We start from the raw sequence: 18,082 nt of genomic DNA, 5'->3' as shown, positions 1-18,082 counted from the left end.
TCTACGTTATACAAGCAAACCGAAATAGCATTAGCCACTGACGTATTTCCTGCTACTTAGACCAACGCGTGCGTGGGAGGTTCACTCTCTGACAGCAGATTGTCATTATTTTCTTGTACCTGCCTATTGGTCAGAAAATGTTTATTGCTATTTCCGTCTAATAAACGACGAGTATAAGAGACGGACTGTGTATATTTTTTTGAATGTGTTCAAAATATTTTTGAACGACACAGACGACGGAGGTCAAAGTACTAGATTTTCACCAATTTAGTTTTTATTTATTTAGTGTTTTGTTTCAATTAATTTCTAAGTTAAAATGTTAAACGCAGTATCGAGAACAGTTCAAATATTCGGTAAGGAACAAACTTCATTTGTTCATGAAGGAATTTCTATAACCCAAACTTTGTCAAAGTATTTCCAATTGATGTCAATTTAAGCTTTGAAATTGTTGTATAAAATTGTAGGTCTAACAGCAGCCAGACAGTCACGATGCATAGCGTCTCTAGCATCTTTGCCAGAAACTTATCAAATGCTGTACAAAACTTGCCGGGATTTTGCGGAAGCAGAGCTGAAGCCCAATGCAGCGAAATTCGATCGGCAGCATTTATACCCGGGTGACGCTATAAAAAAAATGGGAGAACTTGGCTTGATGGCTATTGCAGTGCCTGATGACCTTGGCGGGACTGGCTTAGACTACCTAGCATACTCCATAGCACTGGAAGAGATTTCTAGAGGTTGTGCTTCAGCTGGTGTTATTATGTCGGTAAATAACTCTCTTTACCTTGGCCCGCTGTTGAAGTGGGGCAGTAAGAAGCAAAAGGAAGATTTTGTAACACCTTTTTGTACAGGTACGTAATGTGCCATTGCTGAAATGTTAAATGAAAAAATTATACAATACATTTTTGGTTTTCAAATGTGTCATATAAATTAATTATATCACAAGGCACTACTGGAACAAAGTTAGGAGTATTTTTTAGCATGGCACACTTTGGACTGTTCTTTGCCTTGCCGGCTCAACAGTTGGTTGCAGTAATATCAATAATTAGCTTAAATTTTAAGCTAATTGGCACCTGTCAAGTCTAATTGCCATTTAATATTTTTATTCTATCTACAAATGCTTAAAAAAATTTTATAACTAATAAACATTTGAATTTCATATTAAATTTGCATTTCCAGGTGACCCAATAGGCTGCTTTGCTCTATCAGAGCCAGGCAATGGCTCTGACGCAGGCGCCGCCTCCACCACAGCCAAAGATGGCGGTGATAAATGGATCCTAAATGGAACTAAATGCTGGATAACAAATGGATATGAAAGTAAAGCTGCTATTGTTTTTGCCACAACAGACAAAAGCTTAAAACATAAAGGAATATCAGCTTTTGTATTACCAAAGCCTATTAAAGGCTTAGAACTAGGAAAAAAGGAAGATAAGTTGGGAATAAGAGGGTCATCCACTTGTTCTTTAATTTTTGAAGACTGTGAAATACCCAAGGATAACATTTTGGGTGAGCCTGGGTTTGGATTCAAGGTTGCTATGATGACTCTGGATGCCGGAAGAATTGGTATCGCTTCACAGGCTTTGGGTATTGCTCAGGTAAATTATAATCTTTTGTGGTCTTATTACTACTTGTATAACATTTTTAGTTTACAAAATCCTAGTGAGCGATGAAGGCAAAACAATACTGGGAAGAATTTCATAACATGCCATTTACCACGAGAAACAGCTGTTCACAGTTACCAAACCGATCGCATGCTAGAAATTTTAAAAAAAGTTTACAAAATGAGCTCTGCAAATTAGAGTAAAAAGTTCTAGTACACTTTTCCTATTTCCTAATAATATAATAATAATTATAATAATAATAATAATTCATGTAAATTTATAAATTGACATGAATTTTTCTACAGGCATCTCTAGACGTAGCAATTGAATATGCATCAAAACGCATTGCATTTGGCAAGCCAATAACAAAACTTCAGGCGATACAAAACAAACTAGCTGACATGGCAACTCAATTAGAGTCGGCTCGACTGCTAACGTGGCGCGCTGCCTGGTTAAAGGACAACAATAAACCTTATACTAAGGAGGCGGCTATGGCTAAGCTTGCCGCTTCTGAAGCTGCTACTTTCCTATCTCATCAGTGTATACAGGTATGATAAGTCTATAGGTTAATGCAGCATTCTTCCGCTAGAGGCGCCACTACAGGTCCACTTCAAATATTTTTTTTCTTATTTTCTTGGTTTTACCGCATAAACGTTTCAGCCACTTATAAGGTTTTTAACTAGTTTTTGGAGACAATAATACTGCTCTCAGAACGAAAAAAAAGTTTTTCGTTTTTCGTTACGAGGACAGTATAATAACATAATAATGAAAGATAGCAGGACTGTGAACGTGGAGAAAGAGTGAAAAAAGAGATCAGGCAAGGTACTGCTATATAATTAAACAAGTATAAATAATTGAGGGAGTCAATTTAGCTAAACTAAAGAATAATATGGACATTCCCTTCTACAAATCCCGGGACTTCTCGGTACTGATTATATTTGAATATGCATATTGTTTATTATAATTTGACTACATTGGCGACAATTATACCTCTTAAGTATTTGCCGTAAAAATATTGTTATAGTTGCGTTTCTATAGGTATTTAATTCTTTACGTATTTAAATACTATAGCCATTTAAAAAATATAAGTCAACCTCTGTTTTTGGAGTGTTTTGATAAATAAACAGTAAAATAAGATATGTTATACGCATTGGGTATAGGGAAATGAGTATGTATGTACATACTAAGAAAACGTTCATACTTTACGCACTTTATGTGCCCAGGTACACGACGCGAAAGTTTTCGCGCTTACCAACAGTTAGCTAATTTTTTTTCCATCCTCTAACGTTAGTTACCACGGTTTGCGAATCTGAATTCTGTTTAATAGGCAACAACATTTCAATTCCTCTGAATAATACAACCGCGTAGATGCTCGTTTAATTTAAAACGTAAAAGCGAAATAAATAAAGCGTACTTTGCCATTGCGCTGCGCGGCGGTAACACGGTCTCCGCGCAGCGTGTGCGCGATGAAATTCGTGTCGAATAAATGCGAAAATTAAATCGCGAAAAACCAAGCCTAGTGGTTGCCAAAAAGAAAAAAAAAAAGAATAACCTTATACCAATCACTTGTGCCTCTTCACACTTGCATCCATCTTTTGTTATAGTCCAATAACCTCATCTATATATAAACACCACGCATAGTACACGTAGCAAAATACAATGTGCTACTAAATTTATTTCTGTAATCTCAATTTCACTTTAACTACTTGTTGTGTGTTAATTAACGATTTTTTTAACAAAACAGTTTTGCTTTTGACCAATTTGCCTTTGCCTTTGCTCCATTGCCAGGTAATGGAGCAAAGGCAAAGGTAGCGTCTATCAATTAAAATATCATTTTTTGCTTTTTAACTTAAATAACATCCTTTTTTATGTATATAAGTTCCTTGTTTGCAAGTAAACATAATAAAAAGTAATATAACTTTTATTCTATATTTATACCATGTTTATTTACATCTCATTATTCTTCATCCCTTTTTCACTTTTTCTCCAACTTTCAAATCCCGTTTCAAATTACATTCCATCATATAAAAGTTTCCCCGTTTTAAAAACAAGTTAGTCAAAACACTTTGTAAGTGGTTAAAACGCTTACCGCGAAAAACCAAAAGAAATAAGAAAAAAAAGTAAATAACACTAGTGATTTCTTTACTTTTTTTTCTTATTTCTCTTGGCTTTTCGCGGTAAGCATTTTAGCCAGTTAAGTGTTTTACTTTTAAATTTAATATAGAACTTAAAACGACATTAATTTTTAACACTTTTTTTATACAAGTGTAAGTGCCCATTTGACCTCCATCTCACCTGATGGAAAGTGACGATGAAGTCGACTTACGAGTATTTAAACATTTAATATTAACACTTATTTTATCCCTTTGAACCTACTTTAACTAAACTGTGTACGACAAATATAAGTACTGGACATGTACTAGGTCTCTGCTATACAAGTATACATATACTTAGTGCACGGACCGCGAGAAATCACTGGTATAATAGAATTATTTAACATAGTTAAATAGTGTAAATGCAACTTAATGTAATCATTTTTGGTCAATAAAGGTTTAATTAATTATTTAAAAAGATATATTTAAGTTAAAAAGCAAAAAAAAAATGGTATTTTGACTTACAACAACTTACGTGGGAGGTATCGAAATATACTGCCATGAAATTGATTATACAACGAAATTTATATCAATTACAGATCCTAGGTGGCATGGGTTACGTATCGGACATGCCGGCCGAGCGGCACTACAGAGACGCACGTATCACAGAAATATACGAAGGTACCTCTGAAATACAACGGCTTGTCATCGCTGGACAGCTCATCAAGGAATACGGACTATAATTATTACCATTAAATGAAACATTAAGGGCTATATCTCACAAACGTTCGAGTAAATGTGACGCAAGTATATCGCATAACTACATCGCCTCGATTACATCGCAAAGTATTGTTCGGTCAATACCAGCTAATTTACAAATACTGTTGATGTGATACGGCTCTGATGGAAGAGTATGACCACGTACCTACGCATAACTAAAACGGTAACACATGTAATTGACAATACGCCAAGAGTTAAAGTATTGAAAAATATTATAGGGAAATATCATAGTATAATAAGGCATGGTTGGAATAGGACGTTTCAAATGAGTAAATAAATGACTGAGTGGTTAAAACGACCAAATATTAATTAATTACTTTTTCGAATATAATGTAATAAAAATACTCACGAAGCTGAAGTTGGATTTTAAGGTTGCGCCATAAAAAAAAATGTATATAACTAAGGTATACACAGGGAGGGGAGGAGAAGCTTGAAGGTCGATGAATTTTAGTTTATATTCACCCCTTGTCAGTTTAACGAACATTTTGGTACATAGGATATATCATTGTGGAAACTTCACAAAGGTCTTAATCATTGATCCATATTTCTTCAATGAAGTTAATTTATTCTCATCCGAAATGTGGAATTTTTCTATGTATTCGTTCGTTCGATCTTTGAATCAATAGTAATAATGACTGCAGTTCAGAATAAGGTAGGTAAGGCATTATAACTCATAGTTGATGGGCAATCGTAAGGTTAGTTTTCGCTACCTAATTTCGGTGGCAACTTTTAAGTATTTGAGTATATTATCGTGAAATGTTAAATAATATTTTAGAATACCACACTTGAATATTAACCCTTTGACCGCCATGGACGCTTTAAATCGACCTACGTTAACATTTCTGACTCGCCAAAGACGGACACCTTAAAGCGCCAATACAACCCATCGAGTATATAACCAGAAATAGAGACGAAATGTCATTTAATTTGTTTGAAAATTTTTCTGCCATATCATTACAGTCACAACTGCGCTCCGATTGGCCAGCCCGAATACGAAACAATTGACAGATATCGACAAATGTTTCACTTCAAATCGACTAGTTTAACTTGAGCTTTGCTATAATGGACGATAATTGAAAAATTACATAATTTAATATTTAATTACCGATGAAATGTGATTCCGTTTGTTTTGTAAATAGATGTTTTGCTGTTTCCCACACCGACTAATGGAACAGCCCCCCATTTGTTGGAGATATTGTCTTTATTACAATAAATACAGAATATTGTTGGAATATACGGAGACGTACACACAGGTCAGTTGTTGGCGCTGGCGCTGTACTATTTCCGCTTTCTAATTTGTCATTTCAGCGCAAACGAAGGTTGATATTTAAAATATACTCGATGATACAACCCTTTGATTTTCAATTGAAATTGATGAATAAATATTAAGATATTGCTTGTGTTATTTGTATGTTCTAGTTAGGTATGGATTCATTGTTGCATTTTATGTTCAGTTATGTTCTTCTTTGACTTAGGGGAATTGAATTGAATTAATATAAAGGTGGAAATTCATAACGTGTCACATAACCACATACGTTTGACGTTTAAAGAACGCAAGTAGTTTTTGTCAGTGGCGGTCAAAAGGTTAAATAAATACGGTATGATAATATTCTACAATTTTTTTAATATTTTATTTGCGATCAGCCGCCAAGCCATAAGCGAATCTTTTGCACGAGATAAAACATTTTTGATGGAGCGGCCAGTGCCGCACCTCCCAACTATAGAAAATGTCCTCGCTTAAGCCGTTTGACCATAGTTGATGGATCTAGAAGTTTCGCCATGAGTGGGTTCGGTGGCAGGATAAACGTTCTTTTTGTGCTTAGTTTTATATCAATCGATCTCAGCAGCTACCGATAACACGTTTAGGTGATCATGACGAGTGAACCTAGGGGCATGGATTATTGCCCTCAGGATACACTTCTGCACTCGTTGGAGACAAAGTATATTACTCTTGCCAGCCACACCCCACAACTGAATACCGCTTGTCCAAATGGGTTTTAAGACTGAGTTGTAGATTACGAGTTTGTTGTTTACTGATAATGCTGAATTTCTTCCCATGAGCCAATGTAGGTTGCGATATATTTTTATTTTATTTTATATAATATTCAAGAATATTTAAATAAAAAGATTGCCACCGAAATTGAGTAAAGTAAAAGTAATCTGAAAATTACTCTGATGACCTTAGTCAGTTGTGACCATGGAGCCTGCAGATAGCCCGAAACGTTGGTTAGTTACAAACAACAAATATACTTACGCAATTTAGATTTGAAAAAAACGTTACATTTCCAATGTATAACAATCGCGAAAAGCTAAACAATCGAAAAGAATTTTTAATTAATAATATATTTGTTTTATTATTATTTGTTTATTATATTTAGGGAGCTAGCAGATATTTTTACGAAACAACCCTCGTCAACTAAAATCTCCCATCTCCCATGATTTTAAGGCAGCTAGGCAGGTACGTCATTTATCTGATTAATAAGGGCTTCAGTGTGATCTATAGAAGTACGAAATACAAAATAATTATTATATTAGTTTATTCATCATGAAACCAATTTTCTATGCCTATACTCGATGTTTACTCATTTTACAATTTTCAAGTTTTTAAAGAAAAAATATATTTTGAGAATGTGTTATCGAATTTTTTAAAGAACTATAGATTTTTAAGCATATTATGTAATAAAAAATGTAGTATTGCTAAAATTAGGATTTATTGGTCAACTCATGAAAAAATTATTTAAAGGAATTTATTTATGAGGATTAAATTTTTTTAATAAAAACTACTCATTGTACTTGAATAAAATAATAATAAGTTGGCAAATACTCTTTGCTTAAATTGCAAAATTAAAGTTCATCGAGGAGCAATTCAATAGGATGTTTGACTGTTTTTATATCAGTTAACAAACTGTCTATTTGGTGAGTTTCCTCAAAAATATACTGGAATATACCGCTTTAGAGGGAACTATTGATTACGTAAAGATAGGATTATAGTAATAGTTCCACTGCGTGTATTGTGTGTTCCACCACATTTATTTGCCACACACATGCACAGTACTCACAAAAGTAAATTTAAATTATATTAATCAATTATGTTTCGAGTACATGTGTACGGCGAAATGTCAGATTTCAGTGTCACCGATTTTTAGCGAAAATCTCCCTGTCAAGAGCTATGGTCTCACAGTGGTGCTCCAAATCATTTAACAAGACAGTACAGACCATTCACTTATGAGACAAAAAGTACAATAATGTCAATAACTTTGAATTACTCTTCATCCTTATTATATCTATATGGTAGCATTAATGGTTTTGTTCCAGAACAGTCAAATGCCCTATTTGCACAGGACTTGTATACTGCCTTCGTGGCCGAATGGTTACTATGCCGGACTGCCACGCAGAGTTCCTAGGTTCGATTCCCGGGCAGGGAGAAATAGTTGTATGGCCTACATTTATTTCTCTCGTGAGTTTGGGTGTAATTTGTGTGTGTCTAGTGCGGGGCTATGTTGAGTGTGTGAGTTATATATAAATATGTCTATTAACTAAAGAAAACATGTTAAGACAGGCAGGTAGTTGTTTCACAGTTAGTTTCAACCACAGAATACTTGTTTCAACATAACTTGAAAAATAACAAAAAGTTGTCAATAAAAATTTATTTAAAATACTGAACCACACTTATACAAGTTACTTGATAAAATAAATGTGCCTATATTAATCAAAGACATTCTCAATCATACAGGTATGTACATAAGAACCGTTAACAATAATGTAGAGTAAATAAATGCCTTTTTTTTAAACTTTGGCTTTCTTTTATTGGCCAGGCCCTGAAAGAGACTTGTCCATGAATTTCCTTTTAGCGAAGCATAGCCACCATTTGCTTGGCTTACCATCTTCTGTTGCAAAAACCTGGAACAAGAATTTGGTGTTTATAAAACTGTGTTTAAAATAATTTTAATGTATTCCTAAACTTTGTACCTTTTCACAAACTCTGGTGCCAGTCTCATGTCTTAATTGCTGTATGTACTGCCTCATCAAATCTAAAACAAAACATTGGTAATTAATAATAATAATTAATAATTGGTAGTAATGCAACTTACGGAAATCTTTCGTTTTTTAATAATCACAATTTATAGACAGGAATATAAAATAAAATACATATGACAGAAAATCTGGTACAATTCCAAATTTAAGTGAAGTAATTTAGTAATTATTAATGCCTTATAATTTTACAACTTTTATCACAGAATAACATCTCACATGGTAACACTTACCACCCTCCTGAGGACTAGATGGTTTAGCATAGACAGAATTTAGAGGGAAGCCATATTCCCCAGGTATGTCAAACTTTGAAATGGCCAACATATACATCTCTTGTTGCCCTTGGTTCTTATTGGAACACTTCTGCAAACGCTTCAGACATTCCGAGATGTACAGGGTGAGGTAAATTAGTACTCGGTCTGCATCAGACTGGAAAATAATAATAATGACAATCAAAACATGTAACATGATATTTAAAAGATTTTACTTCCTGTTGTAAAATCAGATCTAATAGCAAAAAAATACTATGTATGTAAGAACTTTATATACAGGGGTCCGAGGCAAAAGCCAAGTAGTGTGAATATAGTTATTCAGTAGAGTTATTTCACAAAAAATCTCAAATAATACATAAGTTATCTGACTCATCATTATAATTATATAATTCTCTATTCTCTCATAAGCAACTTAGTGCACAAACATAAACTGAAAAAACTACTTCCAAATAACTTATATGAATTTGTACTAAGAAAACTGCATATTCTATGTCAAAATAAATGATGCAATAACAAATTTCTGAGATCCAAGCAGGAGTTTCGCGAGGTTCATCGTAAGACAGAATCTACCTCATTAAATACATCAGATGTACCAGAGTCTGACAATGTAATGAGAGCCACATTACCAAACAATACAATAATACCAAAATAGTATTTTTAAATCAATTACAAATCCTTTATGGTTCACTAAAATACATGAGACTGCAATACTCAAGTCAGGACTTGGTTATGCAGTGAGCACTGAAAATCATACTCAAGTCCTTGCCATTAGGGTCCTATTTCCAGTGCTTGAAATCATACTCAAGTGCTGACTTGAGCATTGAGTAGAGTTCTGGAATACGACCCTTATGTCTCGTATAAGAACAATTGCATGTTAGCAAAAAAAAGCTTATGAGTGCAACACATAAAATACTTAGTTGCAAACCTGGTATATTATACATACCATTGGACATTAGTGCATGAAAGTACACTGTAATGAGTTATGTAAGTAATTTTGAAAAAAACACTGGGCTTTCTCTCGAACCCCTTGATATAACTGTTGAGTTAATAATAAAGCCATTTACAAATACAGAATGCGTCAACTTGATTTACATTTAAAAGTACTTATGAACCTTTATCTCATAAAACCTAAAGAACACATTTGCTTTGAAATAATTTAATGCTTCATCAATGATATCGAGTTCTAGCTTCGGGTTGGTTGGGGCGGGGCCGCGGGCCGTCGTCCGGAGTGGTAACACGGCTAGATTACCAATTGTTTGTGTGTAATCAGTCAACGTAGAATGGTACGCCTGGAAAACCCAGAAATAGATAATAAATTAAGAAAAACTATACGATAATTAAACAATAAGAATAAATTTATATCCTAAGCCTACTTACCGGCATTATTCCTAAGTAGAATAGGCAATTTCCTTAACAGTGTATGCAAGGATTACGACGAAGTTTGAGTGTCGATTTCTTGGTTTATCTGCATAAATAGAAGTGTAAATTTAAGTACAATTTACAAACACTTGTTTCTAGCCTTGATTACTAAATACTCTTGCAATTAAACTATAATTTTATTATCCAATTTCTATATTATAGATAAAAAGTACATACGGCAAGTGAATAAGGGTATGTTGTTCACAAACCACTCATCTAGGAAGTTAGGAAGTGAATCACTTGATCACTGCTATTCCTTGACTTAACGTCAATAAGACAGAACTTCATGTCATGCAATGTCATGTCTAATTTTTAATGGTATTACTGAACGAAAAAGTATTCGGATACACATTATGAAGGAGCGCGTTTAATTCTTATTTCAATTATTATTATAATAATAGCCGCGTGTCAATTTAGACGTCAACTTAAAATGAAAAGCGTGCTTATGCGCTTATTTTAAAAAGCAGACTTTTTTAAGTGCTTTTCGTTTAAACGCCCACCTCTAGATGTCAACTGTGACTTGTGACTCTTGTGAGTATAGCATAGAGGATGAAAAAAAATAGAAGAAGAGTATAGTGTTTAGTCACACCCCGGACACTCCATACAACGGTCGAAAATTATTTACCTACCACTACTACATACAGCAAGGCACTATCTGCACACACGTAAACGTGTGCGTGAAGTGACACGGCTACCCATCACCATGCCCATGGACGTATTATTTTATTTATTACGTCCACGCCCATCACTTGTTCGTACTATTACGTTACGTGGTCAGAGCGGCAACATAACGAAAATTCTAACGCTAATCTGTTACCTATAATTCGATTAAAGAATCCTAATAATTACATGTTCATTACGTAGGTATTTATATCGATACAATATTATATTTTTCATTAATCCACTAACTAGAATAATATTAAAGATTTATTTAAAAAATATATTAAAAGCACTTAAAATGTTATATTTTGGACAAGTACCTTGAAATAAAGTAACCAAAGTATTTGAAATTGCGAGTCCAAGTTTATCATTACCTAGTTGATAATTAGGTATATTTACTACATACGTAATATTTATCGGCAATAAAAATAGAAATTTCAAGAAGCCTTGTCACTCACGAAGTTATGGTCACAATTCACGACCATTATAAATAGTAACGTAAAATGATGTTATCTATATTAACGTACAAATTTCGTAATGAATAAATGAAAACTATATTCAAATATCAAAGTCGTATATTATGGATGAATGTAAGTCTGAAATAAATGGATTATTATTGTTATTGTATTTATTTTAAACTCTCGCCTCTCCCAAGGCCTAAAAGATTCATTTTGAATTATTATTATTATTACGTTTATTTTAAACTCTCGCCTCTCCCAAGGCCTAAAAGACTAATTTATTATTATTATTATTGTTATTATTATTAGCGCGAAAACTGGTCGCTTACAGCATTGTTCTCGTTCAGGCAATGTGCGGGGCGTGGTGCGGTATCTAAAGCTAGGGAGGGGCGGAGAGTGTCCGTTCTCGTTACTTATTTGTTCTCTGAGGATCTATTCTCAGTCTCAGGGTCGTATTCCAGAACTCTACTCAGTGCTCAAGTCAGGACTTGAGCAGACTTGAGTATGATTTCAAGCACTGGAAATACGACCCTAATGGCAAGGACATGATGATGATGATGATGTATGATTTTCAGTGCTCACTGCAATACTCAAGTCCTGACTTGAGTATTGAGTAGAGTTCTGGAATACGACTCCTATTTTAATCTCTGTCCGAAACAATTACTGCCAAATAAGCAATACTTGACCAAATGAAAAGACGCGTGATGCGAATGAAGCTTCATATTTGATACTTGTCTTTTAATTTTGTCGAATATTACTTATTTGACAGTAATTGTTTCGGACGGAGATTAATAGGAGTCGTATTCCAGAACTCTACTCAATACTCAAGTCAGGACTTGAGTATTGCAGTGAGCACTGAAAATCGAGAGAGACAGACTATTAGATGTGGATTTGTAGTTTGTGACATCCACTCATCCACGACACATCTTTCTAATTTGTGACGTTTGTGACTTTGATGTGACACAGTGATCACACGTGCGATTGTGTTTATTTAATTATTTTGTTCATTTAAGTTTAGTGAAATATCTTATAAAATGACTGAAGAAACAAATGAGAAAGTCCTCTCAATATTAGCTAATATAAAAAATAACCAAGAGAACGCAGAGGATAGCGAAAAACTCGAAAAAGTGGAGGTTATTTCAGGATCAAAACAAAAACTTTTGAAGAAGAAAGATCCAATAATGGGCAAACCTAAGTCCGGCAGATTTTGGAAATCGAAAAGGGAACGGTGAGTTCTTATTTAACAGCATGTACCTACGATAGAAAAAGTTTGTATATCGGTAACTTACATCGTTTTTATAATCTACAAATTTTACAACACTCGTCTAGCTAACTTTCTTAGCCCCATTTACTTTTCAACCATTGATATATTGAGAACTTTAAATTACTAGAACCATAAAACTGCAGTTCCACCAGAGATGTGCGAGGTTGCTATAGTCCATTTGTTTAGGTAAATGTAAACAATCTTGATATGTCTATTTAATGAAATATATATTTATAAAATGATTTTTACTTACCTTCAAATTTCAAATACTTAGCTTCATATATAATTGCATGCCTATTTTTATACATATTGATTTGTAAAGTATATGCCTCAATAAAAAGACAAAATTGTTTAAATTTACTTAAGTACCTAAACAAATGGACTTTATTATAGCCAGTACCATGATGTGTAATGGTTCTGTAAAATGGTGTGATGGTTTCCACCAAAGCTGTGCGAGGTAGCTAGGCGGTGAGAGAATGAGTAGTGAAGTTATGAAACAGTTTTAGCGAAGCGGAGAGAGGATGAGAGACTCTTTTCAGCTGTGTGCGGGTGGAGTGCGGTGTGGTGGAGTGAGTGGAGGCGACACACATCTCCCGCTTTTTTACTTATGAACAAATACTTACTATCACTAGCTCTTTTTCACCAGAGGTACGCTAAATGTAGCTAGGAAAATGAAGTGATCCTATTGGACTTTTCCTCACACACAGCCTAGAGAGAAATCTGTTATTTAACTGTATGTTTGAGTTTATACCTTATGCAAACCTGCTTTTAGTTATCGCTTTATAACATCAAGTTTTTAAACATTTTTATTTCTTTGTAGATTCTCATCAATAAACAAAACCAAAGGTCTTCGACAGGACTTTGTAAAGAAGACAGCACTACGAATTGACTTACAGAGAACAAAGGAACTATCTAAACAAGTTCAGGAAGAATTAAAGCAGAAGGAATTAAATCGCAAAGAAAGGAGACGTGAAAACATAAAACGGGCAGAGGAGAATAAGCGTAAAGCAGAAATTGTTCAAGTTATTACAAATTCTGCTAAGCTGAAGAGGATGAAGAAGAAGCAATTACGGTTCATCGAGAAGAGAGACACCAATAAGCAGATTGAAGCTAGTAAATAAAAAATATATTGTATGTTGTTTTATTGTTTCTTCTTCTTCTTTTAAATGTTATGGCCCCATCGAAATAATCAATGATTTTGCCAATGTCAAGTAAAAATAACTATGTAAATGAGTTATTTATCGTCGATTAGTTGGTCCACATAATTTATTGAAAGGTACCAATGAAAAGTTGTGACAATAAAAAAGTGCAATTAGCATAAAATACTAGTTGCACTACTTTAGTATTAAACAATCCAACTGTTCACCCTAAAAGTAAATTACAAAGTTTAAGTTTGTGATTTGAAGTGATTACATGAAGGTGATTTATGATGAGCACATCCTCTCATTTTGAGAATTTTGATGGGAGTGATGTCTGGTTGATAGTAAAGGGAATTCAAGGTCCATTCTAAATTTTAAGAGGCCAGGGATCAGTAGAGGATGATAAAAGGATGAGATGACGATGAAGGGGGTCAGCATTGTACAAATTGAGTAAATAATGTCCATTAGTGACCGCGATCACATGTAATCCAGGTGCTGTGGTTCTCAAGATAATAATGCACACACACTCAACATAGCCCCGCACTAGGGAAACCCTGTGTCGCGGGTGCCATGGACAACCACAAATTACACCCAAACTCACGAGAGAAATAAATGTAGGCCACACAACTATGTCTCCCGGCCCGGAAATCGAACCTGGGACTTCTGCGTGGCAGTCCGGCATGGTAACCATTCGGCCATGGAGTTAAGATGGAAGAATAGTAGCATCGGAATAAGCTTGTCCCAGAATTAACAGAAAAATGCTCTTGTAACTTTACAGACTAACTAAATTTTGCTACTGTAGTAGCAAAACTAATTTACTTTACCGGACTGGTAAAAATTTACAATATTGATTGTGATGCTGGGTATAAGGCATATTTCCTATTGCATCAACAATAAATAGTTGTTTGCATGTTGTGGCAACAAGACTAATTAAATTGAAAAAGAAAAAGATAACTAACTTGTGTTAGTGTTTTGTTTTATATTCTCGTTAAGGATAGGTATTTAGTAATATAGTAGTATAATAATAAAAGATATAAATAATTTCATCTAATATTTTTATTAAGTATTGCTAACAAATACTCGAGATACATATAAAAATATTAAATGCATTTGAGTTTTTGTGGATGCATAATGAACGAAATGTCATGAACGATTTATTTACATTGAAACAGGTGAACTAACAGAATGAAACACTCAACTTACACAGTATGTACATCTTTAGAAAAATTCATAATGTTATCCTTTATATGTAAACATCTAAAAAATACACCAAACTATGTTCCAATCATACTTTACAAGTAGAAACAAAGTTCATTGAGATAAATCATAAGAAATCAATAAATGATACATTTATTACTTTCAGATTCAAGCCTCAATAATATCATATCACTTTTTCTTGCTAAACAAATACTGAAATTTATAAAATATTTGCACACTTAATGTAAGCTATTCTTATACCTATGTTGAAAAAAAAGGAAAAGTAAATCTAACATATTACAATAAAAGGTTTGCTAAAAATCACACATACCATAACTCTATACTTATGTGATAATGTCTTACGTAAAATCTTTTCAAATTCAAATAATTTACAACAACAATACAGTTGTTACTATAATAACAACGAGTTAGTGTCTTATAACTATTTTAGACTAATATCATAATACTCATTTTAAACATATAAAAAAAAATTTCATTGAAAACATCAGTCTAAGGCAGTGACAACAAAGTTTTGATCATATGGAACCAAAAACAAATAACTCCTATAAAACACAGAAATTGCACGTTTTTGCAGACAAAAAATTGCATTACAACGCCACAGGGATTTCATGCCCGTAGATTAAATAATAAGTAGATTTCATGTTATTTAGTTCAAGATAGTTACAGCATATTTTTAAATTGAATCTATAGCAGAAAGATTTAAAATTAGTTGTTTGCTTCCGCGATCGCACGAATGAACAATGATGATGTATGAAGAACTCACACCGCATGTTGTGAAAGTATGGCTGGACACGCTTGAGTTTTCTCGGTACTGAAACTGTTAAACGACGGAAGCCTTATGCAACCCCTACATGCAATGGTCCTCACATATTTTCCTAATATAAGCATGCACCTTTAAATCAATTTGTAAGAATATGTAACAGCATTAAAAATGTATAATATACATCAAATCCATAAAAAAAGTTATCGCAAATGAGATTCATTGAAAGATCTTAAAACTATATTGATTCTGTTCTGATTTTTAGAATAATAAAAAAAAGTAGACCCTAAAGACCCTTGGAGGGCCGTGTAAGGGTTTTTGCTCACTGATATTCAGCAATTTTGTGTACCCGAGTTTTTAGGTTTTCGCGATTACTACACATTGGAAATGAAAGTATTTTTTCGGACTTAAATCACGTAAATTTTTTTTAAACAAACCTACGGTTCGGATTCTTTACATGATCATGGTCACGGCGAACTGAGATGGTACCTTCTGGACTACGACCCTGAGTCTCCCTTTAGGATCTTCGTACCGAACAATATAAATACCGAGTGTAGTAAGCTAGTACGTGACCTTTTTTATGATATCAAGCAACGGGACAAACCAATCGTGCGCCTGATAATAAGTGACACGCCTGTCCTTAACAGCAATGCCGCTCAGAGCTTTTAATTGCAAAGATCTGGGCACTGCACTGCGCCCGTCACCGTGAAACATAGAGTTGACAAGCCTCATGTGCCCTTACCCTCCGAAACGGAGTAGTGCTCACACTATCGTTTGGCAACAGAAATAGGTAAGGTGGCAGCACTTCTACTGATACTAAAAAGCACATTGCACAAAAATGTATGGAAGCTGATACCACCTTAGTAGAACACCCGTGCATACATATGCAGCATTCGAATGTTGACCCCGAAATCGTCCTCTATTCCTCTAAGTTCAACTATAAGTTCAATCAGTTGAACTAATCGGACACAAATATTCCAAGTAGTTCAACTAGGTGCAACTTTTGAAAAGTTGGAACTTATTGGAGGAAATTCATCCTGTTAGTTCAACTTTCCAACTTTAACAACAATAATAGTTCAACGTATAACTGATAATATTCCTTATTATCTTTATGTGTAGTAGGATAACCAAACCAAAGTAGGAGCACAAGGAAGGAGTGAACATGTAAGTTGAACTTATTAACTCGACTAAATAAATAACGTTAATAACATTATTTATATAAAATAATACTTTTATATAATTATCCATCCACAATATAACTTAAAGTTAACATTAGGGGCCCAGTATGACAATACTAGAAGTGTTTTATACATGCATAAAAAAATCTGGATTTACAGTTATCGCTTAAACTTTGCTATCTATTCTATATCATTATATTCTATTTAATTACATATTTATTCATTGTTTGATATCAACAACAACAACAACATGTTCAACTTAACATGTTATCAGTTATACGTTGAACTATTATTTAAGAGCTCTCATGCCAAATAAGTTTTGACGTTGGCTCCGCCCAAATTTGTGAAACAAATATATGCCTGAAGTTCGCGTGACATGCGACAGATGTTGAATTTTGCGCATTAAAAGTACCAAATTCGTTTTAGCGGAATAACTCTAAAACTAAAGGGATTAAAAAAAATCTGTAGTGACAGTTGTCGATCATGCATAAATATAATTAATTATCTAATTTTTGTCCTAATAACCTGGAGCATTTCGAGGATAAATCGAAAAAATGTGAAAATTAGAGGTCATTTCGTGATTTTTATCTATCGAGGAAACTTTATGGTTTTATGTTTCTGATTAATGTCTATGCTTGCATATATCGTGTAGTTACTCATACAATAATAATAATATTTTTAACTTTAAAGTGGATATACCCCTCTAAAATCAAATCGAAGATTAGGAATTTTTCCTCTGCTCCCTCTTAAATAATTGGAAAGTTGAACTAACAGGATGAATTTCGTCCAATAAATTCAACTTTTTTAAAGTTGTATCTAGTTGAACTAATTGGAATATTTGTGTCCGATTACTTCAGCTGATTGAACTTCTAGTTGATCTTAGTGGAATAAACGGAAATCGTCACGTCACTTGATTTAACAAAAAATCAATCACAGAACTCTTCTAATTGCGTCACAATACAGATAGATATTTTTATACAGATACAGATTATTAGATTACTTTAATTTATATGCGTGGCGTATTTAATACCTTACGTAAATCCAAGGGCCTTAACCGGTCTTAATGGCCGGCTAAGAGTTACGATAATGGACCTTATTGACTAACATCCATATCAGTGCCGGTGAACGAAGGAACACGCGGCAAATTTTGAACTTTATATTCGTATTTCAATAGAATATTTTTTGCCCCGTTTTTATCTCTATGAATACCT

General features: G+C 33.8%; 3 protein-coding genes across 3 annotated transcripts; 2 read left to right on the top strand and 1 right to left on the bottom strand.

Moving 5' to 3' along the window:
• Positions 1–226: 226 nt before the first annotated feature.
• Positions 227–5,475, top strand: LOC113240163 (short-chain specific acyl-CoA dehydrogenase, mitochondrial). Its single transcript, XM_026477399.1, has 5 exons — positions 227–353; positions 465–848; positions 1,177–1,592; positions 1,904–2,146; positions 4,291–5,475. Exons 1-5 carry the CDS (start codon positions 317–319, stop codon positions 4,432–4,434), a joined length of 1,224 nt encoding a protein of 407 aa, XP_026333184.1. The 5' UTR covers positions 227–316; the 3' UTR covers positions 4,435–5,475.
• A 2,734-nt stretch (positions 5,476–8,209) lies between these two features.
• LOC113240096 (actin-related protein 2/3 complex subunit 3) lies at positions 8,210–10,386 on the bottom strand. Its single transcript, XM_026477314.1, has 6 exons — positions 10,372–10,386; positions 10,153–10,240; positions 9,888–10,064; positions 8,737–8,932; positions 8,441–8,502; positions 8,210–8,371 (listed from the first exon to the last, which is right to left on the bottom strand). Exons 2-6 carry the CDS (start codon positions 10,156–10,158, stop codon positions 8,276–8,278), a joined length of 537 nt encoding a protein of 178 aa, XP_026333099.1. The 5' UTR covers positions 10,159–10,240; positions 10,372–10,386; the 3' UTR covers positions 8,210–8,275.
• Positions 10,387–12,260: 1,874 nt separating this feature from the next.
• Positions 12,261–13,712, top strand: LOC113240165 (coiled-coil domain-containing protein 86). The gene is made up of 2 exons (XM_026477402.1): positions 12,261–12,540; positions 13,397–13,712. Exons 1-2 carry the CDS (start codon positions 12,347–12,349, stop codon positions 13,695–13,697), a joined length of 495 nt encoding a protein of 164 aa, XP_026333187.1. The 5' UTR covers positions 12,261–12,346; the 3' UTR covers positions 13,698–13,712.
• Positions 13,713–18,082: the final 4,370 nt, after the last annotated feature.

The sequence above is a fragment of the Hyposmocoma kahamanoa genome, unplaced genomic scaffold, assembly GCF_003589595.1.
Source record: "Hyposmocoma kahamanoa isolate Upper Pololo Valley unplaced genomic scaffold, ASM358959v1 120, whole genome shotgun sequence".
Lineage (NCBI taxonomy): Eukaryota > Metazoa > Arthropoda > Insecta > Lepidoptera > Cosmopterigidae > Hyposmocoma > Hyposmocoma kahamanoa.
The sequence above is the reverse complement of the archived record's forward strand: the minus strand, read 5'-3'. Positions and strand labels throughout refer to the sequence as shown.

What these genes read in the sequence shown, in the direction of transcription:
- LOC113240163 (XM_026477399.1), top strand. Translation starts at nt 317, where the DNA reads ATGTTAAACGCAGTATCGAGAACAGTTCAAATATTCG. An exon ending in TGTAACACCTTTTTGTACAG is followed by an intron (nt 849 to 1,176) that starts GTACGTAATGTG and finishes TTGCATTTCCAG; the next exon opens with GTGACCCAATAGGCTGCTTT. An exon ending in AGGCTTTGGGTATTGCTCAG is followed by an intron (nt 1,593 to 1,903) that starts GTAAATTATAAT and finishes ATTTTTCTACAG; the next exon opens with GCATCTCTAGACGTAGCAAT.
- LOC113240096 (XM_026477314.1), bottom strand. An exon ending in ATCTAGTCCTCAGGAGGGTG is followed by an intron (nt 8,503 to 8,736) that starts GTAAGTGTTACC and finishes GTTTTGTTTTAG; the next exon opens with ATTTGATGAGGCAGTACATA. An exon ending in GCACCAGAGTTTGTGAAAAG is followed by an intron (nt 8,372 to 8,440) that starts GTACAAAGTTTA and finishes TTCTTGTTCCAG; the next exon opens with GTTTTTGCAACAGAAGATGG.
- LOC113240165 (XM_026477402.1), top strand. Translation starts at nt 12,347, where the DNA reads ATGACTGAAGAAACAAATGAGAAAGTCCTCTCAATATTAGCTAATATA. An exon ending in TGGAAATCGAAAAGGGAACG is followed by an intron (nt 12,541 to 13,396) that starts GTGAGTTCTTAT and finishes ATTTCTTTGTAG; the next exon opens with ATTCTCATCAATAAACAAAA.